Raw genomic sequence first — 22905 nt, forward strand, 5'->3', positions numbered from 1 at the left:
CTATACACTTTTTGATATTATGCTGTTAGAAAATTCTTACTGTGCGAACACTTCGGCCGCAAGATTCGACGGTATAATTGCAAAAAAAAAATTTGGCCTTTTGCAGCCTCTGTCCTTGACGAGGGATAAATTTAGTAATCTAATCTTTTTGGCCAAGATGATATTACGGTTGTTAACTAAAGTTTCAGTGGTCTTTCCAAATAGTCTTTGTAGATATGTACAGAAGAACCTTGGCATCATAGTAGAGCAAAGGTAGCCAAGTCCTACAAATTAACCAAATCTAAGTCATCCGTTTGTGTCTCAGATACAAGTGCCCCCTAAAAGGAAATGTCAAGGATAAAAAAATACTTCCAGAAATCCTCATATGATCAGACCAAAGAGAAAGTATATATGTTCATCTATTTTGGAGTCATCCCCTTTACCGCATCCTTAATATAGAGGACGTGGGCAGGTACAGTCCTTCCGGGCTAGTTTCCGCACATGCATACGTTCGTATATCGTACGGCCAATTATGCATATGCCTTTTGCTAGGCCAATCTAAAAGGCAGAAAATAAATTAGGGAGAATAAAAACTCGATCTAATTATAGATATCTAATTGAAAGAGAATAAAAGATAAGGAGTAGTCTAGGCCAAAAAAACGACATGCCTATGTTGTAGGTGAATCAGAGAGCTCTTCCTCACCCCGTGACCGCAGCAAGCCGATCCGACCGGCAAACTCCAGTCTTGGGCCGTGTACCACCTCATCCCCACGCTCCTATTCATTATTTCCTCCTTCTCTCTCTACATATTCTGTTCTTTTGGATCCAACCGTCAAGCTGGCGTCCGACAATTCAAAGGTGTCTTCCCTGTTGGCCCCCCGTGGGGTCTCCTTCCCTCCGGATGTTGACACAGGGCCACAGCGGTTATCTCCAAGCATGACCTCAAAACAAGGTCGCCGGAGGCGGTCCAGCAGTATTATCTACCAGGAGCCGGCCGAGTCTATTGAGCACACCAGTGATCAGGCCGCGTTGCCAAATTTGAATGCAAACTGGGTGAATGCCAAGGGTGAGTGCCGAAAGTTCCTGGAGACCACACATCACGAAGCCAAGGACTAATGTGGGATTTCGCTTTGACTGTAGGTGCCTGGACCATCCATTTTGTGTGTATCGCCGCTCTCAAGATTTTTTACGACATCATCCCGGGCGTCTCGCAGGAAACTTCATGGACCCTCACCAATATCAGCTACATGTTCGGATCCTTCCTCATGTTCCATTGGGTGCGGGGCATCCCATTCGAATTCAACGCCGGTGCCTATGACAATCTCAACATGTGGGAGCAGATCGACAACGGTGACCAGTATACACCCTCTAAGAAGTTCTTGCTCTGCGTGCCTATCGTGCTTTTCCTCCTCAGCACTCACTACACCCATTTCGATTTGACCCACTTCACCATCAACTTCCTAGCCACATTGGGAGTGGTTATTCCCAAGCTACCATTCGTGTGTTATATCTCCTCGGACCAAAATCACAAGTCTCATTCACTAACCTTTAAATAACTGCAGTCGCATCGGTTGCGAATAGGTCTCTTCTCCGATATACCCGAGGAGTCATAGTGGCTCCCATTTAATCTTTCCATTTTTTTCTCTCCGCTATCCATGTTGGCGTCTCCAAGGCCTCCTCGATTTTTCTGACCTCACTCGCCTTCCCCTCCTTTTCTCCATAAAAGGCCTTTGCATTGCGAAATTGATTGACGGGGTTTGAACCGTTCTTGGCCACTGCACAACCTGTTTGATTTTTCTTTTTTTGCCAACAAATATGAAGATGCAGAAGTCACTGCGAAACACTTCAGATTCCCCTCCTCTCAACCTGCCCTAGGTAGCTTATCCTTGACTAGATTTCCAAGTATTCAAGCTTTGCATTTTTTCTCTTCATTGCAAATTGACTTTTTGACCCCTGATCTTCAAAACTTGGGCTGTACAATGTAAGGAACTCACGGCTGTGCAGTATATGCACATGGAACCAAGAATCTGTCCCTATGTAGAGCTTCGGTAATGCAGGGTCCATCTCTTGGCGGAGGCCCATGCGGGAGCCAATTGCATAGCTAAAATTCGACTAGCATTAATTTTGGGCCATGGCTTACCTACAGATACATATGTACTCCGTAGATCGCCTAAGGAAGACATTCAATTGACATGAAGAAGCTGAAAACTCAAAAGGCCGACAGTGACGGTCCATGTATTTCAGCTCCTCTCGGCTACCGCCTTCCCAAAAAGTCACACCGCCTACTGAAGTGGCCACACCGCTCACAATTCTAAGTCTTTGATTGGTGAGATCTTGTCGGGCAGAACAGGGGTGCTGGACCATCACTGTGAGGGCAAAGGAATAAACCAGGCACTTCAATGCTTGCATTACATGGACATGCACGGAGTTTGATGAGACCACCTGCACAAGATCCATAAAACAAAAACCACTTTCGTAACTCCCAAGTCTTTTTATCATCCAAACCATCTACGCCTATCGCTAGATGCCCCCTTGCTTCTTTCTATGTTTTTGAAATGGGCTGACGTCTCCAGGGCTATGGGCTCCGTACCTAAACTGGGGCTTAGGGGCTTCAGACTTTGACCAACACAAACACCTTTGTACTTGGTCCAAATTGACCATGGGACTCACCTTGTAGTGATCTTGTCAATCCGTGCCCCAGGTCCTTGCAGCAAGATACAGCCACGTTAATAGTCTACATGTTTTCCACCGCCTTTGTCTCCGCCCTCGAAACAAAGAAGATCAATCTTTTAATAGGATTAATTATCAAAATTTCTCTTGGTTTGTTGCCCTAGGTATCATCCTACCATATCTTTAGGAACTTTTTGAAACCTTCCTAATGCTCTTGAATAATGTCACATACATCCAAGTGCCTACCGTTCTGCCGGATATATACCTCGCGTCATACGCCACTCTCCGCCGTAACTCCTTATCGATAAGCGTTGTTGCCAGCTCCAAATGCGTCTTTTCAGCTGGCTTTTCAAAAATCCCCCTTTACAGATGGTGACTATGGACGAGCTACCATATCGGTCACCCGTACCACTTCAATGGGAGCTGGCTCGACAGACAGAAATCTTCCTCGAAGATAGCCTATGTATGTTCCCCTTTCCTGTGCATTAACGCGTGTGAGAAAACCTCGAAGAACCTCTGCTAAATTTATTTGCTATCTTTAACAGGGCCCCAAGCATATAGCCTTCTATTCAATGTCCTTGCATCGGGCACTATCTCATCGACAAACGCAGTAATTCCACTGCCGCAGCATCTGGCCGTTGCAGGTACGATGCTTGTGCATCCAAGAACTACAACGCGCGCCGAATCCGAGTACGAAAAAGAAGCACCCAATGCAGCTTTGCGATTTCTTCGATTGACGAACTCCCTTGTTGGCCCCATGGATGCAAAGTTTAATCTCGCTTTCAGTTTCACCCACTTTGAATCTTCGCGACAGGGTAAACGGCGCGGGGAGAGCCCGATGGTTGTGGAGAATGACAAGCCTGATACCAGACCCCTGAATACAAAATTCAACCAAGCATATTCACTGTGGAGCTGCGCAGAGGATTTCTGGCATGCCGTCGGCTGGGCCTTCAATTGTTCAGTACTTTACCCGTCCCGGTGGGAGCGCTGGCAGATATGGCTCCAGTTCATGTGCAACGTACTTGAAGATGATTGGAAAGAGCGCGAAAAAAAGTACCTAGAGGCAAAACAAAACAAAAGAGATGCTTCGGTACGGTCTGAGATGTCGGAGGTGTCGCAGAGATCGGAGAGGGAGGGCTCGCAGGGCGCTGAACCAGCCAAGAAAGAAATCCGCAGGGGAAAAAATCGTAAGTCGAAGGTAGTGGAGGTGCATGATGACCTTGCAATCTTTCGAGAAAGCCTGATCTTCCGTTACATCGCCTCGAACACCACAGCTGGACGGAACCGCAGAATCATGCGAGCAATCTTCGCCAATGGCAAATCAAACATCGGCGAATTCAAGGAAGTATTCAACGATGAGCTGAGATTACCCACTCCCAAGCAAGACTCGCATAATGCCAAGAAGAGGGCGGGCGATATCAATCTTGACAAGGATGACTACGGCGACTACCTGAATAATTCAGATGAGGATTTCGAACCCTATCAAAGCTCAACCTCGGTATCACCTCCAGCCAAAGGATCGAATGCTAGCAAACCACGACGTAGCAAGCGCACCCGAAGAGGAACGCGAATTGCAATGGACGAAGTCACAGACCCCGTCAAGATGCCCAAAGCAAGCCAAACACCCTCCCACGAAAGCAGCAATCTATCCCCGCTAGGCGGCTACACCTCCCTCGCCCTCCGCCAACAACTCCTCGGCATTCTCTCCAGCGTCTCAGAGAAACTGCCCCGAGACTACATGCCTCTAGACAACCTCTACGACATGTTCGTCGAAAACATCCGCGACTTCTCCCTCCCAATCTTCCAACAGTTTATCAGCCCCTCCAACCTCCCGCACTTCCTACCCGAAGCGTACTCCACTATCTGTGAACTTCTCCTCTTCGTCCTCCGCGAGAGCTCTGCCCCCAGCTCCGATGATAACTACCTAACTCAGGCTAAGCTGGAGAAATGCTTCCTCCCCTACTCGGCGGGTACCCCGAGCGTCGGGAACAATGCCAAGGTATCCCTGCTGCTTGAGGCGTTGATGACACTCCTGTATAAGAGCAAGATGCTTTCTGCAACCCCATCGCTTGCGAAAGCTGTGTGGTCCGGGATTGCACGTCGTGAGCGGGCTAGTAATCGTGATCGGAACTCAATTGAGTGGGCTTACTTGCAGGAGAGTGGGTTTAGGATGAAGTTCATGGTGGAGCATATCTTGCCATGAAGCCTTTCTGTGGAATCAGGGAAGATCGGTGTTGTGGTAATGATATTCATGATGATAATGATACTTAATGATCGGCCTCGGAGCGGTGATGGAGCATTTGAATGCCCTTGACTTTTTCTTTGATGAATGTATTGGCTGTCAGATTTTTCAAGTGGAAAAGTGCCTTGCACACAGTATGCTTTTTACTGCCTTCACACGCATTTCAAAAGACGTCTGGAAAGAACAGCTCAAAAGACAGATCAAAAGACATCACACGGCCGCGCAAGAAAGAGGCCGACTATTCCTGTGATCTTTTCACTTGTCATAGAATGACTATCAAACGAATGTGGGATCGATCTATAAGACTCGGTTCCCCTATACGTTTATTATTGGACCTTGAAGTATAACGGTTTCTATCTGCAAGCACATTGCATGAAAAAGAAAGCAAGCAACGACCTCGAGCAAGAATTGAATAACAGAATAATTCACCAACGTAAAAGTATGACAATAGGTCATCAGCTTCAATGATGAAATCCGCCCACAAAGGTAGGGAAAATAGAGCTTCCAAGAATAAGTAAAGAGATAATGCTAAGAAGATAGAAGGAGCAAGGACTCAAACCCCCCAAGTTGAACAGGTGGTTATCAACACAAGTCAACAGTTTACAGCGGCGGCCGGGGCCCAATTATCTGGCGCCTAGCACCACCAACCCCAAGACCAACACCGCCACGGTTTTGATTATCACCACCCATGTAGCCATATTGATGAATATCCCAAGACTGGCCTGGTCCCGAGCCTTGTGTGCCATCTTGACCGCCACGCTCGGCCGCAGCCGCCGTTTGCTTCTGGTTCTCTGCCCACTCTTCCTGGCGCGCGCGCTCGCGCTCCATCTCTCGTTCCAGCAGAGATTTAGATGCCCAGCCGCCAGCCTTGGTCTTCTGTTGTGAGGCTGCACGGCGGCTGTTCTCAGCGTCGACTTCGGAGGTCGAGGTATAGTCTTGGAATCGGTGTGCGGCTGGAGCTGGGGATTTAGGTGCTGGGTTAGAGGAGAGGAAACTATCCACGCGGCTCTCGTAGCCCCGGTTGACGTTGTAGGCTACCGGGTCTGGAAGGGGCCGAGGCGGGGTGGGTAGGTCCCTGGGTGGGAGCGCTGGCGATGGAGAGAAAGATGCTGGCTTTGGCACTGGGAGGGGACGAGGGGGCTTGGGTGGCGCTTGCTCCTCGATGGGTTGGGGTTCCTCTGCTTCGGAAGTAGCCGGCAACTCCTGCTTGTTCTGCCACTCCGTAGGGAGGAGTCGCCGTTCTTGTTCCAAGGAAGAGAGATCGTAGCTAGGTTTGGGGGGTACGGGACGAGGGCGACTTTGACTGCGAGATTCAGGGTTATTGTCAGTCTTTCCAAGCTGGACTTCCTGGCGTTCGGTCTCGTACTGGCGTTCCCGGTCCTTTGCCAGCTGTAGCTCGCGCTCGAGCTCTTTGATGCGGCGGCTTTGGGCTGTCTCCTCGACCGCGTTGGCGACATCAGAGTTGGAGGCCTGGTACTGGCTTAGGAATTGACCATTGAGACGGCTATCATTCAAGTTTCGTCTCTGTTGTCGCTCCTGCTCAAATCGGTGTTCAGCCTCCTTTTCTTCCACCATACGTCGCTGCTCTTCCGCTTCCCATTGACGCTTCTCATCATCCCAGCGCTTCTTTTCTTCCTTGACCTTGAGACGTTCTTTTTCCCTTACACGAGCAGTCTCTTCTTCCCATCGGCGCTCCTCTTCTGCAATCTGCCGCTGGTGTGCCCGCTCCGCTTGGTCCCTCTCTGCATTCTGTTGACGAATTCGTTCATCCTCTTCACGTCTATTCTTCTCTTTCTCTGCAAGGCTTGGTACCGCCGGCGCAGGAGTGGTGATCTGTCGGCGAGCACCAAATGCAACCCCTTGATTCCCTTGGCTAGCTCCCCCAATGTAACCATATTGGTGAATGTTCCAAGCCGGCGTGGTTTCCTGCTCATCTCCCTTCTTGGCCCAAGTACTGTACGACCCAGAAGATTTCGCATCCCCGACGATGCTGGAGGAGCGGGTTGATCGGGGTGTATATGCTCCGGTGCCCGAGGAACCTGTCGCATTTGGGCTGATCACACCGCGCTTACTCTGTGGGCCAACAGTTCGGGGGAATTTGCTGGGCGCAAGGGCATTGGCGCGCCGACTGAACGCAGCCAGGCACTGGAGAACCTGCGCCGGGTCCTTTGCTTCGTAGAGATCAACTGTTAGAAAGACATCGTGCGGGGGAAGGTTGAGCGGTGGCAATTGGCATGCACGTAAGAAATGCGAAATATTTTCCATCTGTACAAATGGCGCGGACAACTGCTTATACTTCACGCCCGGTGACACAACGAGGTTTACCAGTCTTGTGAGTCAACGAGTTAGCCAGGGATCCACATACAAGTATCCGTGACTGGTACTTGACAGACACAGATATGACTTACTTGCAAAGAATAACGCCGTCTTTCAGACCTTCAAGCAAGTCTGGCGCTGCCAGCTTTTCATGCAGCACTTCCTCAATCCAGTCGCGTACCTCCGCGGCTGCCTGCGGGGTATAGCGGGATAGGCGCACATTGCGCAAATCCTTGTCTAACGAAGTCACTGAGGCCATGATGAGTGTCAAATCGATACTCGAGTGCGTTGAAATGTAGTTGGTCTGTTGTGGCCACTTGGGTGCTATGTATCCCTTTTACGGGTGCCTGATCGGCCCTAACGGTGGCGGATGTTGGGTAGCAGGAGGGCGTTCGGTGATACGATTGGAAATGACGAGATGAGAAGAAAATTTTCTTTCATTAGAAGGGCGGAAGTTTTCCAGTAAAGTCGTAGAAATTGTTAGAAAAAGGGAGAAAAAGGCCGAGAGAGAAGAAGAGTGGAATGTCCGGGCTGTGTTTATCCCCGATGACGTTCCTGATAGTCCCGCTCGATCTCTTTTTTTTTGCCTTTTTCTATCTACACACTCAACAATGGTTAACAGCTTGTGGTTCAAATGGAAGAAGCTTCGTCTGCCCTGGCGCAAGTCCTTCTTGGTCGGTCAGTATCGGCTTTTGGCTTTCCTGGTGTTTTCAGTGGCGCTAACCGTGTCTTAGGTGAGGATCTCGCCGGAAATACCTTCTGGGAGTTCAAAGATGTGATGAATGCAGCTCGATTCCGACGCATTGTTCGATTCGATCCCAAAACACATTATAGTGATGTTAAAGTGACTCGTGAGTACCGTCAGAAGATGCAGGCTCGGTCTTGGACCACATACCTCTATTCCGGGACAAAGGGGTATGAGACTCTTGAATCACAACTGACATATTATCTCAACGCAGCGCAATGGCACCAATGGCTGCGACATGTCCGAGAACATCCCCCGAGCATTCAAGAGCAGGAGCAGGATCTTGTCCGGCAGGCGCAAATAAAAAAACTCGCTCGACTCGCTGATGAACGCTGGGCTAGCAAGGCCTCCTTCCTTGATAAGCCCAAGACCCAACAACAACCACCAACAACTCAAATAAATGAAGCGACTTTGAATCAGCTCATTAAGCCCGCACCCGCACCCGCAGAGCCGAAGACACAAAAGGTGGAGAATCCATGGACCAAGGAGAAAAAGGCCAACCCAGGCGAGGAGTGGCAGCCTGAAGCGTGGTCTCCTAGTTCCAAGCGGTGAAAGGTGATGTTGGTTTATTTTGGTCCTTTTCTTTCACCATACTCCACATCAGCTTGACTTTTAGAGAAATGTGCCGGAAGCTTTGAAAAGCTGACGCCTTGCACCATTGGTCAATTGATCAGCACAAATCTTGTATGGAACCCCGGCGTCGTAGATGGTATTGAGGCTATCTCATGCCGAAGTCTTCGGACTCCACTCGTGCATGAGGGTAGAGGTTATTGTTCAACCTCATCGGCCATAACAGAGGTGGCCCAAGCTGTCATGGGGGATCAAACATATTCAAAGCCATGTAAATATCTTGACACTTGTATACTATGCCTCTTCTGCATCCAGCGTTTTCTACTCAATCTCGTCACCTACGATATTCTCGGTCCTTGCTGCAATACCAACAGTAAGTCTAGTGGCTATATATGTATGTAGAAGTATTTTTTTTTCAAATGTTTTCAAATTCTATACTCTTAACACATACCATCCCCTTTTTTTGGGTTTTCGTTCTTTTCCAGGCTGCAGTGCAAGTGTCGTGCCAAGACAAGCAAAGATTTTACAATGAGATCAAAAAAAAAAACAATTGCACGCTGCTTTCATGCAAGTAAACAATCCCTTTTTTGTGGTACTTTTCACTTTTTAACACTTGTTGCAGCGTAGGCACACCTCAAACTTGTTGGAAAAGCAAGGACATTGCACCCTTTTTTGGGTCGTTTTGTAGTTTTTTTTTGTGTAGTTTTTTGTGTAGTTTTCACACCATGAGCAATCTTCGAGCTCAACAAGAGAAGTCATTGCAGGCACCAAAGCTGAAGAATAATGGAGCGTAGCACGAGAGTATCGGTGGAACTCCATACCCCGGAAAGATCGGCAAATCCCGTCAAATATCAACCAGATAATAGCAAATGACAGTGGTCAAATTAGATGTATACCATGCTGTTCTGGCATGCGTTGGCCAAATTCAAGGTGGCACCTTTGAATCTATCCTCGTTTTGCACCTGCTGGTTGTTGTCATAGTAGTAAGCCAATAGATACTTTCGGGCACGATCACAGAACTTATCAGCCAAGAAGGCAGGAGTACAGTAACTGATCGAGCGAGTAGCCCGGCCCATCAGGTAACAGATGCTGTGGGTGAGTTCTTGCACCATGTCAGCAGGCTTGCGGTCCGGATTGGCTTTCGAGTTGGTGAAGATCTCATCATGGATGACAACGTAGTGAGCCGGACGGGCAGAACCCTGAATGGGAGCCTGGGCTTGCAGATAGAAGTCCCAGTAGATAGGGCGGGTGACGCCACGGTCAACAACACATCCGTTAATTGGGTTGGATGTTCGATCTTGGTCTTTGAAATTGGTAGGATAGAAGCGCACATTGTGGCGCTTTCCACAGACAATGATAGTGATGCTGGGCATAGTTCCACGGTACACTGCTTTGGCAGCAGCTTGAATCTTCGGAAGTTCCTCGGCAAGGACCATGGCAAACTGACCTTCGCTAACACCGTCGCGGTACACGAGAATGTTCTGAGGCAAGTTGCCCCTATTGTTCTTTTGCCACAAGTTCAGCCGGGTGAGCATCATCTCCTTGAGGAATTCAATGTGCTCTTGACGGCGCGTCTGGGCTCGAACGTTACCGGGCCATTGGCCCATGCGATAATCAATGGAGCCAACGATGGCAGCAACACTGAGGAAGACTTCGGGGTCTGTGCTCGACGGATGAGTGACATCCAAGCCTATGACCATGGTGTTCTTCGCTGTGCCAATGAAGCGGGCATTCACCGGCTGTAAGAGTTGATTGCATCCTCCCATCTTCAAATTGACCTTCATGGCGTTGTTGCTCAAATACTGCTCATCGATACGATTCAACCTATTACCTAGCATGCAGTGCGTGAGGACGCCAGTCTTTAAATCTCCGGCATACTTGACGTAATCAAAGATTTTCCCTTCTGTAGTTGGAAGCAAGACAACCAAAAAGATGAATTCTTTCATGATCTTCTTGAATACGTCCTTGATCAATTCTCGATTTTCTCTATCATCTGGGCCGAGACGGACTTGGAGATACGGTTTGGAGGGCGCCGGAAGCGACAGGCCATGGTCACGCATTTTCCTGTAAAATGCGTCCATCGCGGAATCGGGATTTAAAAGGAGCTCCTTGTCCTCATTACCGCGCTTCCGAAGCCAAAGACAGGTCCATTTGCCGATGCTGGCTCCCTGGGAGAATTTAGTGTTGATCAAATTCCACGAGCCATTTCGAGGGTTAGTGGTCTTCTTGCCGCCATAAAGCAGATTCGGGGGATTCAAAATCCTGGCAGGTACAGTGATCATCTCCTTGCCGGGCTTGATGCCTACCGCCTTGGTATGTCCTTTGGAGATTCCCAGGATGTCCAATCCCTCGTTCATAATTGATGCATAGTTCTGAGGAGGTTTCCGGCAACTGAAATTAATCATGTTCTGTCTTTGGATGGTGGATGGCTCTGGCCTGAAGGGTTGCCCGGGAAGGACTTCGCAAACCTCTGCAGGAAGGTAAACTGGACGATCAAGGGTTCCAACGTTGACGACTGGCATGTTATTAGCATACTCGAGGAGCTTATTGTAAGCTAATGTTGCTTGTTAGCAAAATGCACCTCAAACATCGACTGATAGACAGCAAACATACTTTTGTAGAAGTATTCGGCAACAGTCACGTATTTTCCCTTCTTCTCATCACCCATCCAGAACTGTACGTTGTCGGCACTAGATGCAGAACGTGCAACCCGTGGGGGGTTGGGACCCTTGCGTCCATCATTTAGGGTGGCAACTCCAAAGATCGTTCTGATCGGTTTTTCCTTCACCCCAGAACCGTTCTCTCGAGCATCCAGATGCAAGGCGTAGACTTTCAGACCCTTCAGGTACCGGCCGATAATCTCCCGGTCCTTTTCGTGAATTTTGACAAAGGCAATGATTGTTTCAGACAACAGACCTTCTTTGAAGAATGCACCGTGACTGACGTTCAAATTGAGGAAGATTCGTCCGGCACCAAGACGAACACTTGAGTAGTAACCACGAACGGCTTCAGCGCCACCTTTCATTTCCATTGACTGCTTTCGCTTGTCCATCCGGAAAAATTTGTTTCGTCCTCTGCCGATGATGGCGATGCTGGGATCCTTGTAGGGACATGCACTCATGAGGATGTTCAGTACTCGGAGACAGGGCAATTCATTCTCAATTTCTTTTCGGTGACTAACATCATCAAGGCATGCCAACATATCAGCTGGGGAAAAAGAGCTTTCAAGGGTCAAAGTCGCCTCCCAAGGGCCGGTGTAGGATTTCGATTTCCCACTTCCCTGTCCACTTCCACCACTCATGGAACAAATGAATGGCTCGCAATTATTTGGGAATAGCTCGGTCGTAACAATCTCAGTGGCCCCATCAGTGGCAATGCCGGTTCCCTTGTTGAACAGAGGGTACTTGCGGAACATACTCTCAAGGATGAAAATTTGCTGCCCTTTTTTAGGCTCGGGCTTGATCTTGAGGCGATAGGAATGGAATTTGATGTTCGGCTTGAACTCCACTGGGAAGAAGTTGGCACGAAGCACAATCGAACGGCCTTGGGTACCGTAGCCAGGACGCCGAGCTAAAGATCCGGACTCTAGGCGAGCCTTTGCTGACTCTGCAACGTACCGGTCCTCCAGAGCCTGAACATGCGCGTTGGGGGCTTCAACCGGGTCTGTCAACATTCTGTGTGCATATTAGAAATGGATTTCCCTCAAATGTAGAACAAAGAAACTTACCCAGAGGGCGGCTCGGACCCCCCACGTCCCCCGCGACCACCGCCTCGGTCACTTCCACGGCCCCGATCACCGCTGTAACCGCGGTCACTGCCACGGTTGCTGGAGCCACCATCGCCGCGGCCACGGGAGCCGCCACGATCACCACCACCACGGCCGCCACGAATGGGCAGATCACCGTGGGCACGACCGGACATTTTAGCGAATGCCAGTGAGAATAAAAAAGGGAGTCGACAAGGTAGAAACCGATGTGGTGAGAGTGCGAACTTTGCACGTGATAGAGAAAGGAAGGGAGGTGACGACAAGGACTCGAAACCCCTGGTTGCTTAAGTCTTTTCGCAGAGATTCAAAAGCAACAGGAAGAACAAAAGAACAAAGCTCAGAACAGGACAAGCGCTATCTTGTCCACCGCAGACTTCCTTGAAAAAAGGAAGAAATTCAAAGTGGGATTTCCTTCTTCAATCTGTAAAAACGAGTCAATAACGATGAAAATTTTGGATATTTGGGACGCGTGAAGATAGTGATGTAAAGACGGACTAAAGCAGCAAAGCAACGGGCAATGTAGGGCACGCAATGCGACAATGCAAGTAGTCCAACCCACAACCAAGAGCGATGCCAATGAGAATAGCAATGCAATGGTAATTGATACAGTGATGCAATGACGATGCAAGATAGAATGCAGTGATAGAGTTTCTCATGTAGGGAGGGATGTGAAAAGATGGAGATGATGGTACAAGGGAAATTCTTCAGAAGAAGGGAAATGGAAATCAAGGCAGACTAGAAAAAAGCAAATGTGCAGCAGCAAATAAGAATCTCAGAATGAACTTGTAGCAAATGAGGGCCGGGAGGCATGTAAAATACACGATCTCAATGAGATGGCAAGTGGAGCAATGATGTTGTGAGGGTTAGGACTTGTAGTAAAAGATACATGGCAATCAGTGGGCAGTATGTGAGATACCACGAAACAACTAGTGAGAGATGCAAATGAGAGGAGGTGAGAGGAAATGAAGGATGAGTGAAGAATTGATGAAAATCAAAGGCAAATGATAGACATTAACAGTGAGAGATGTAGGAAGTGCTCAATCTGCTAGTGTCAGAAGGAAGTAAAGTCAATGCTCACCAAAGCTGTTTGTGTGTGTCTTGAGGAGAGAAGAAGAAGAAGAAGAAGAAAGAAGAAGAAATTGCTTGGGATGGTCTATATAGTCAGCACCGGAGCATGAAACGCGCGCTGGTAGACTTCAAAGTCATAGCTCTGGAGATATTTAGGACATAGAGAGTGAGGCCTGGTGAATGGGACATGGGGTATGGGGCATGTGCACGGAAGACTCAGTATGAGAAAGATGATCAAAATATTAATGATAGTGGCGAGTTGAAAAAGAGAAGATGAAGCTCACCTGTTTTACGAAGAAAGACGGACCCTTGAAATCCTTAAAGTGTAGAAAAGGAAAACAGAAGATTTTACAGCGAGTGTTGCATAGTCACAAAGTATTATGAATTAGATATCCACAGAAGAGTCTAGATATTAGAATGGTCTAACAGTTCGGGGGGTTAATCACCCCCGATCTCAATGAGATGGCAAGTGGAGCAATGATGTTGTGAGGGTTAGGACTTGTAGTAAAAGATACATGGCAATCAGTGGGCAGTATGTGAGATACCACGAAACAACTAGTGAGAGATGCAAATGAGAGGAGGTGAGAGGAAATGAAGGATGAGTGAAGAATTGATGAAAATCAAAGGCAAATGATAGACATTAACAGTGAGAGATGTAGGAAGTGCTCAATCTGCTAGTGTCAGAAGGAAGTAAAGTCAATGCTCACCAAAGCTGTTTGTGTGTGTCTTGAGGAGAGAAGAAGAAGAAGAAGAAGAAAGAAGAAGAAATTGCTTGGGATGGTCTATATAGTCAGCACCGGAGCATGAAACGCGCGCTGGTAGACTTCAAAGTCATAGCTCTGGAGATATTTAGGACATAGAGAGTGAGGCCTGGTGAATGGGACATGGGGTATGGGGCATGTGCACGGAAGACTCAGTATGAGAAAGATGATCAAAATATTAATGATAGTGGCGAGTTGAAAAAGAGAAGATGAAGCTCACCTGTTTTACGAAGAAAGACGGACCCTTGAAATCCTTAAAGTGTAGAAAAGGAAAACAGAAGATTTTACAGCGAGTGTTGCATAGTCACAAAGTATTATGAATTAGATATCCACAGAAGAGTCTAGATATTAGAATGGTCTAACAGTTCGGGGGGTTAATCACCCCGGCCCAAGCTTGAAAGCAAAACCGTGAACTCCAAAAGCAAACCAGATATTCCCTATGATATAACCTTGAAACACCGGCTGAAAGAAACAGAGACAAGAAAGCGAAAATTTAAAAAAAAATGGAGGATCGAATCAAAAATAAAAAAAAAACAAGCTTGTTTAGCAGAGAACAGCTTCGAGAGCTTCGACGTCGCCTCCAGCGCTGCGCACAGCCCTCAATGCGGCTTCGCTCAACTTGCGACGTCTATCGCGGGCTTCTTGCTCACGGCGAGCCTTGGTCTTAGAGCTGCCGGATGGAGCAACTCCGGTCAGGATCTTCTTGCTGTCGTGAGCGGTAAAGTTGACGAACGATACACTGACAGACTTGTTTGAGCCTCGGGACGAGGAGCCAGATGCCTTGGCAGGCTTGGGGGCATTCATGCTCTGGCCGGAGAGCTTGCGGCTGTGTGTGCGGCGATGGACGGGCTTGGAAATGGACCCATTGTGGGTATCCCTGGGTGATGTACCGGCCTTAGGGGAGAGAGATGGTGAACGGGAGACGTTATGGACTTGAGAGGTAGTGAAGGAGGTGTCGAATTTTTGAGGGGCGACGGGGAGCATGTTGTTGGATGAGAATGAGTGATCCGCTGGCATGTCATAGGAGGGATTGAATTGAATCATCAGTCCTCCTTGCATAATGTCATTTTGGCTTCCAACGCTTTGCATGGTGCGAACAGGCGTGGGAGACGTGAGGTAAGAGGCCTGTTGTTGAGCGACCCGAGAAGTCATGGGGGACCACCATTGAGAATCTTGGCATTGGAGGTCTGGAGTGAAAGAGAAAGAAGGGGGATGAAGATGATCGGACTGCCAAGAGGAGAGAGAGTGGGGGTCAGATGAGTGAGACGAGGAGAACATATCATCTGCGGAAGAAGGGCTAGAGTTGGTCAAGGTGGAAGAGCTTGGGTGAGCAATGTAGTGCTGTGGCTGCCGTGCTGACATTGCGATATTCGGCGATGGCATTGAAACCGAGGGAGGCTGGTGATAGAGTCTTGCGTCGTACTGAGAAGGCATCTCTACTGAGTCTCTAGTTTGATGCATGATTTGTTCGGCAGGCCTGTTTTCATGCTGAATGAGGACATCGGATGGAGGAGGCGAAAGCGGCAAACGATCTTCGGAACTTTGAAGACTAAAGCTCTGGATTTGCTGGGCCCAAGCCTCGGGATACGCCATTCTTGCTTTGGAGAGGTTGGAAGAGCGCATTAAGCTGGGTGAGAAACTTTGCTTACACAAATGAGAGCGGCGCTCATTCGGGCAGCGATGGCGGATAGACTTGGGAGTGATGAGAGCACTCTGGGTAGGCTTCCGTCTAGGGGTTGCGGGAGGGGTGGAGGGTGAGGTAGACAGGGCGTGGGTTGCTGTAGGGCGAGAGAGAACTTCGAAATTGTTCAGATTGACATCTGAGATTGCAGAGAGGGGGACGGTGTCATGGAAAGCAAAATGATCGACAGCGGGCCCGTCATTCTGCAGGGACCACTCATTACTCCAAGGTTGCGGTGATTGATGGCAATTGGGAGTGGAGACAGTGGGTGGAAGATCGCCACAGTCACTCGATAGCGAGTCAAGCGGGAAAAGCTGATCAAAATCGGACAAGGTCGAATCTTTTCCATCAGCGGCACTGGTCTCCATGTTGACGTATTGGTTGAACAAGTCATTGAACGAATGGTCGTATGGTTGGGCGAACATCTTGTCGGATTTCCGTTTGCGGCGACAAAGCAAAAGTACGGGGCGATTTTGTAGTCAGCAACTGAGTATCCAAAGACTTGGATGTGATTGGACAACCAGATATGGTCTTGAAATAAAGCTTTGGGGGGTTTGGGAATAGTTCGGGGGGATCGACCCGAATATCCGAGAAGTGCAAAGGATGCAAATAAAGAAAGTGAGGTGTCTGAATGTTTGATAGATTGTCAATCAAAGAAAACACTGCAGATGATGCAAAGAAAGCAAAGCAAACAAACAGATGCAGGCCCTATTTGAATGGCTGCCACGGCCACCAGCCTCGGAATTTCTGGACACATTCCAAGTGCTCTAAAGATGGACCAGGAATGTGCTATAGAGGGCCCAGTTGGCTCCTGGCCGACCCCACCAACCTACCGGAAGAATATTCAAGATTCTCTAAGCCAATCCCAGTCGCGGAAATATCAATGGCTGGGCAAGCTGTCAATCTTTCTCAACCCCCGAAGAGGTTTCGCTCCGGATAGCCACCCACGGAAATGCAACCCTCCTTCACTAAGCCAGAAGCAGTGGAACCATCATCAAATGAGCAGGTGAAGCGGGCCTGAGAAGGACTTAGGCATGTTGGCCCGATACCTCTAATTGGATATCGGCATACCTTGTAACAGCACGGCCATTAGGAAAGGAAATGGACCGGAACGCTCTCCGAGCCGTTCAGTATGGGCCAAGGAATCAGGGCCAGCCATACAACTGGGACAGAAGAACGATCACCTAACGAGTTCCAAGGTTGGTGCTTGCAGTGTAAGCGTCATGATACCTGCTATCCCATCATCATTAACCTCCCGAAGAAGACTTGACTTGGGTAACAGTATGATCGACCGCATACCCTGGCTACATACTTCTTTCATTTGCTTCATCATGATTAGCCGATTCATATCTAATTGGAAGGGGGGATGTTGTCGATTGGCCAATGCCCTGTTGATGATAGACGATCCGGAATGTGGGTTGAAACGAAGAGGCTGGGCGGAATGTCACCTCTGAACAATGCACAGAAGAGCTCTAAATATTCGAGAAGGACAGATTTTCCTGGGAAGCCCTGGTGTGTGTGTGTGTGCCCTGTTCAGTGGTTTAGAAAACCTCGACCTGCAGGAGATCGCTGTCCGGAGCCCTTATTTGGGAGTGTTTGCTTCGACCCATAATCTAAATTTGGACTGCATGAAGTTGATCAAGGTAAAGGCATGTTTGAATGCAGTAAAGAACAAGCCTGTTCTACAGCACGAGATAAGGATCGTGTGCCTCCTCTCCCTTTTGAAACAATCCAAATGCCATTTTAGTTGCCAAAGTGCAGTGTCCCTTCACTCAATGGCGGCGGTGCTTGTAGGTGCTTCTTGTATCTTTAATGATGTCTTCAGCCAATTATGATTTTGGTATCCGCTAAGTGGTTTGTTATACGTCAGTGGCATGTGTTGCTTCCTTTGTCATCCTATTCAGTTTTGGGTTGAGGCAAGGCATCAAACAAAGCGACCTCTGCTCAAATAACGAATGATTTGATTCATACGAACTCGGGGGCCGGAGACTGCAGGACTGCTAGTCGGGGGTGAAGGTCATCTGGTCACTTTGAAACCAAGATTTGGTTAAATTCAATGTGCTTCAAGTCAGCCTGATAGACTTTCAACCCACCAGGTAGATGTGACTTTTTCTTCAAACGAAGCATTATAGCGCTAGTGCAGAATAAAGCCAGACTGCTGGGCATAAACGAAATTTGAAAAGGGGGGCAGAAACAAAAAGTGGCACTAGAAGAGTGTTAGTGATGCGGCAACAACGGGTGGCGCCGTCCACCAATATTTGATTTAAGGTGTATGTAATCAGCAAGGTTTTGAAAATAAGTGATAGATACCCCTAGAAGTTGTGCAGTCATTCAATAGCATAGCCCTAGAAGATAGGATAGCGATGGAAAAAAAAATCTGATTGTGACAGTAAAAAAAAGCAACTTCTAGCCGAGAAGTCCTCTGTTCTCGGTGCTCCGGTGCTCCCGAGGCTATTCTCAAAGGCTGACATTGCATACTCCGTATTCCGTGCTTGATCATACAGATAGATCACTAGGGATTCAAAACAATGGAACAATTGGAATTATTGTTCGAATGGTCTAGAAACTAGTGTAGATGACTGCATTGTGATAAAGAACCCTTGTAAAAGCCCAATGGGCAAAAAATCCGAAAAAGGTCAAGTTCGGGCTGAGTCAGATGACGAGAAATTGGGGCGACCCTTCTCGGAAGGGACTCTCTCTCTCTTCCTCTTCTCTCCAGGTCACTTCAACCTGTGTCCTTGGATTCTTAACTCTCTATTACTGTCACTGCTCATCTGCAGTTACGCTTCTCTCCCCTCTTAATTTCATCCGCGCTTTGTATCGTTGCCTTTACTCTTAAGTCGACGTGACTCAATCCGGATTTTGCCCCTCCGTCACACCCCGCGAAACGTGGGCCACTCTTCTCTTCTTTACTTTCATCTCCACTGTTCTTTTGTCGTATCTTGCCTCTGCGCCTTTTTTCGCGATACCTGTTGCGACCCATAACTGCTCTCGCGACATTCCACCGCCGCTTTCGTTGCGTCACGCGAATTCCACAACATCTCTCCTTGCCACCCTCTTGTTCCCTACATGTATCTCGACAAAACCTGTGGCCTCTGCTTTATCTGTTACCGAAATCAACCTATCCCGGCATCAATCTATTTCGAATTACCACAGCAACCAGTCTCGACCGTCTTGTTTCGCACACCAAACTGGCAAGAAAGCACCCTTCTAGATCCCATCACAGAGCGTTCATCGGAAATTATGTCTTCCAACAGTTGTGCTGGGGACAAGTTTCCTTAAACTTTTACACGATTCCCGTGTGCCTTCACTATGCACTTTCCACCATGCTTTGCAGGCTTTCGATGCCCTTGCTATTCTCTTGATTCACTCTCGACCTACTGATCGCACCTTTTTCAAAATTTGTTCTTCCACGAACCCTCTCTCACCTGCCTAAGAGTGCTCGGCTACGAGCCCATAGCCCTCTTAAGTCTCGATATCTTAGGCAGTTTGACAAATTACACAAAAGAAACTGTCCCGCTGAAACATGGACAACCCAATCACCGAACAAATGAGCAATTTGACCTTCCATCGAGGCTCGTGGGGCTCTGTATCGTCTACCTTCTCCAACCTCGAGATGTCTTTCTCCCACGACAGCTGCTATGGCTCAGATGAAATCTCGGTCACATCGAATGGTTGCACTCCAGCTCAGTCAGGTGGATCGACTTCCACCACCAAACCAACTTTGCGTCCTTTCTTGAAATCGATACTCAAAAACTCGACCATTTCACTTGACACTGATGAGGAGTCCGGTTCGGAATCAGGCTATAGCTCGGATGGAATTGATTTTGAGTATGATGCGCTCTCCTATGAATCTGGCGAAGATGATGGTGATGATTCGGACTTCTCAGTCTGGGATGAAACACATGGAGACATCCCTCAGACGCACGAGGATCACACAGATTTGTTTGACGATGCCTTCATCTCCTTTGAGGAGAATTCCGTGCGCTTTGACCCGCAGGTAGAATACATTGACAACGTAGAATTATCAGATGACGAAGCTCCTGATCACCAAATGACCTGCCATGAAATGATGATGCTTGCTCGGGACTCCAAAGGTACCCAAACACTTCTGGATCAACTCGACCAAATGGACATCGCTGAGTCCGACAAAAATGATGACTGTCACCCAGAGGAGTTTTCGCGTGATGCCGTGGACTTGGACTGCAACCTTTTTGTCGCTTACATGAATGGAATCCACGGGATTGCCGCCTCGAAGTACGAGACGTACCTTAGAGTTCAGGTTGACCACATTCGCTTGGGCAAAGACACCGAATTCGTGGAACCGGAGGGTGCACCTTCATTGTACCTTGACCTAGTCTCCAACCATGTCACAGGCACCTTCTGTAACCTCCTTGCTGAAGATGAGCTCAACGAGTTGATCAGACTCCGCGCAGAAGAGCAAATAGGCAACCAACCCGATTCCGGCTGCTCGATCCTAGACCTGGATCACCACCAAGCCCTCTTGAACAAAATTGAGAAATTCCTGCTTGACAGATTGGCGAGTGGGCGTGTCGACATTGGTCCTGATGAGCTGAGCTTCTTCGCTGGCGGCATTGCGCACGACCTCGGGACCAAACTCTTGCCTGCACAGGTCTAAGATCTGCTTGCACATCGGCAAACCAGTAACACGACTTTACGATTATGACAACCCTTTTACTTTCAGATTCGCCAACTGTTCGGCGAGGGGCACGCAACGGGACGCCTATTCAGCCAGGAAAAGCATTCGGATTTCTCACAAGTTGCTCTCGGACTAGGATTTGACAGTGGTCATGTATTTTTTCTGATTTTTCTGACCAAAACCAGCACTTGAAATTTAAATCAGTTTTAAAACTTCAGACGTTCTCGAATTGAAGTTTTAAGATGTAGCTTAGCCTGTTTTTCCTGCCTTTTTCCTGCCATCGTAGTAGTCTTGCATGACTCCGGCCTTGCGTACCCGACTAGCCACTCTACTTCACCCCCTTTCAGTCCTAACCCCCACCTATTGCCTGGATCCCAGACAAGGCGAATTTGTTGGACGGAAACAGGCCACTCTTCATTCGAAATAGCTTCCCTTCGGTACTACTCCGTACATCAGGCCATGTAACGACTGCTCAACCCCCCACGAGCCATTCAGAGTCCCACGCAGATGCTTGTTGGTTCTTATAAACTTACATTGTGCTCCGGACTCAGTGCTTAGTTATGATGTACAACAAATAACATAGGAAGATATTCGCAGAACTCTCGTGGAGGAAATATATCGTATGACCAGACCGAACTACCAGCTTCGAGTCGGATGTTTCGGAACCTCAAAATCAGGTACCTTTTGTATGGGCATGCCACACAAAAAGTACAAAGGGCACCAAAAGCCTAAACATCAAGTTTTCTCAGCCCTCCAACTAGGTGAAGGAGATACAAACTACGGAGTACACCAATCTACAATTATACTGTGGTTAAGGAGTAGATTGTTCTAGGACTGATCTCATGAATATTGAAAAATCAATGCAAAAGTGTGAGAAGCACATCAAAACACTACCACACTCACTCAAGTCCTCTTAGATGAGATGTATAGACACGTAGTTCTGGGCACAGGGTTGGTTTGGATTTCTTGTGCCTTTTGTGTAGGAACGCCATACCTAAGGAACGCAATTTAACATAAATTGCGTGTAAATCATTGCTGATTGGGGCGCAACAACACAGGGGTTGTACCACGCCATTTTCCTTCCAGAATGACACTTCTCCAATACGCCTGACACGCCAGATAAGCCCCTTCATCTCTCATGTCCCAGCTAGCAACTGGCCTAGACACTAGTGGACTTTCCGGCCTAGGCAATTTTTCGTTTTCTTCCTTGTAGGTTAGGGATGGGCTAACGTAGTTTTAAACGAGGGGTGTGCCAGTGAAGTGGTGCTAGTAGTAGTGATCATACTCCGTGGAGAAGTAGTGCTATGGATACCAGTCGATGGATTCAGCTTAACAAGGTCGATTGCTGCTAGGCACACCATCCTGTAGGAGGCTTTCCTTCTTTTTGAGGGGTTTTGTTCTCCATTTTTCATGGTGTGGGACTTCCTGCAGCGGGTAATTATCCACTTAACTAGACTCCATTGAGGTCAGCGGGGATTGTCCGTAGTTTCACTTGCAGGGGTGAAATTGTAGCTTGGCGCTGATACTTTGGTAAATGGATTTTGGATTATGGGGGAGGCAAGAAATCTTGCATTGGGTGAGGCCAAGCTCCACTGGTTACGAGCTCTATCCATGTACGGAGTAAACGTGTTGTTGTACTTCTGGAGTAGAGAGTAGGAATATAGTGCTGTGTCGAGGATGACATATATCTTCATGCAGTGAAGATCACCTCGGGGTTTCGGGGTTTGGCATGCCGAGCCATCATATTGTGACTCCTACCGGCGGTACGATGACAGTAATCCAACAGAAAGAAATAAACTTGAAGATGTGTGCTCCGTACGGAGTACTCTGTACCTACACTTGGATGTATCCACTATAGCACATGCACCTGTGCTTTCAAAAAAAAAAAAGTCACTGTCTCGGAGTGACATATCATATAAACATGACTCGTGCATATCCAAAGACAAACTATCGACTCGCCGTTTTTAATTAAATCGCTAGTGACCGCAACGGCATAACGTATGACATAAATATGACTCGTTGATATGTAAGGTTGAACTGTCGATTCCCCGTTTTTAATCAACCAGTCGATCACAACGACATTCAACATAGAGCATACACAGCACGGGGAAATCCTTGGAAAGGTAAAATGTAGACTTAGGTTTGGCAGCGCACGGCGTAGGGGGGTTGCGTTTAGACCTTTGCATCGATGCGGTGAATATATATAACCTGGCCGAAACAGGCATTTGATTTCTCTATTCTCTATCAGTTTTCTATTCCTTGGTACTCGCTGTCGATCATTGATGATACAACTTTCCCTCATTCAGAAGACGTTCTGCAGCAAAGAGTGGAGTCAAGAAAGATTGTTGTGAAGGATTTGACAGCCAGGGAACGGATAGGAGCGTCTCTCTTTCCGTACGGGGTACATTGGGCGTAGGATACAAAACACAATTGCGAGTCCTAGGGCC

At 48.0% G+C, this 22905-nt stretch overlaps 7 protein-coding genes across 7 annotated transcripts; 4 read left to right on the plus strand and 3 right to left on the minus strand.

The window, feature by feature from the left end:
• Positions 1–643: 643 nt before the first annotated feature.
• Positions 644–1592, plus strand: Pdw03_0988 (ORMDL; the record flags this gene model as incomplete). The annotated part of the gene is made up of 5 exons (XM_014679234.2): positions 644–654; positions 723–837; positions 901–1045; positions 1120–1478; positions 1542–1592. 5 exons carry the CDS (start codon positions 644–646, stop codon positions 1590–1592), a joined length of 681 nt encoding a protein of 226 aa, XP_014534720.2.
• A 1435-nt stretch (positions 1593–3027) lies between these two features.
• Pdw03_0989 (putative glycosyl transferase family 2) lies at positions 3028–4852 on the plus strand (the record flags this gene model as incomplete). The annotated part of the gene is made up of 2 exons (XM_014679235.2): positions 3028–3112; positions 3195–4852. The coding sequence occupies 2 exons, from the start codon at positions 3028–3030 to the stop codon at positions 4850–4852; spliced, it is 1743 nt and encodes a 580-aa protein (XP_014534721.2).
• Positions 4853–5491: 639 nt separating this feature from the next.
• Pdw03_0990 (Smooth muscle protein/calponin) lies at positions 5492–7466 on the minus strand (the record flags this gene model as incomplete). Its single annotated transcript, XM_066099774.1, has 3 exons — positions 5492–6194; positions 6258–7220; positions 7300–7466. 3 exons carry the CDS (start codon positions 7464–7466, stop codon positions 5492–5494), a joined length of 1833 nt encoding a protein of 610 aa, XP_065957501.1.
• Positions 7467–7818: 352 nt separating this feature from the next.
• Pdw03_0991 (NADH-ubiquinone oxidoreductase assembly factor N7BML) lies at positions 7819–8504 on the plus strand (the record flags this gene model as incomplete). Its single annotated transcript, XM_066099775.1, has 3 exons — positions 7819–7885; positions 7942–8058; positions 8167–8504. 3 exons carry the CDS (start codon positions 7819–7821, stop codon positions 8502–8504), a joined length of 522 nt encoding a protein of 173 aa, XP_065957502.1.
• Positions 8505–9406: 902 nt separating this feature from the next.
• Pdw03_0992 (Argonaute/Dicer protein, PAZ) lies at positions 9407–12443 on the minus strand (the record flags this gene model as incomplete). The annotated part of the gene is made up of 3 exons (XM_014679238.1): positions 9407–11076; positions 11136–12196; positions 12250–12443. 3 exons carry the CDS (start codon positions 12441–12443, stop codon positions 9407–9409), a joined length of 2925 nt encoding a protein of 974 aa, XP_014534724.1.
• A 2217-nt stretch (positions 12444–14660) lies between these two features.
• Positions 14661–16223, minus strand: Pdw03_0993 (Regulatory protein; the record flags this gene model as incomplete). The annotated part of the gene is made up of 2 exons (XM_066099776.1): positions 14661–15715; positions 15767–16223. 2 exons carry the CDS (start codon positions 16221–16223, stop codon positions 14661–14663), a joined length of 1512 nt encoding a protein of 503 aa, XP_065957503.1.
• A 3101-nt stretch (positions 16224–19324) lies between these two features.
• Pdw03_0994 (uncharacterized protein) lies at positions 19325–20437 on the plus strand (the record flags this gene model as incomplete). Its single annotated transcript, XM_014679240.1, has 1 exon — positions 19325–20437. One exon carries the CDS (start codon positions 19325–19327, stop codon positions 20435–20437), a length of 1113 nt encoding a protein of 370 aa, XP_014534726.1.
• Between the last annotated feature and the right edge of the window lie 2468 nt (positions 20438–22905).

Source organism: Penicillium digitatum, chromosome 4 (assembly GCF_016767815.1).
Source record: "Penicillium digitatum chromosome 4, complete sequence".
Classification (NCBI taxonomy): domain Eukaryota; kingdom Fungi; phylum Ascomycota; class Eurotiomycetes; order Eurotiales; family Aspergillaceae; genus Penicillium; species Penicillium digitatum.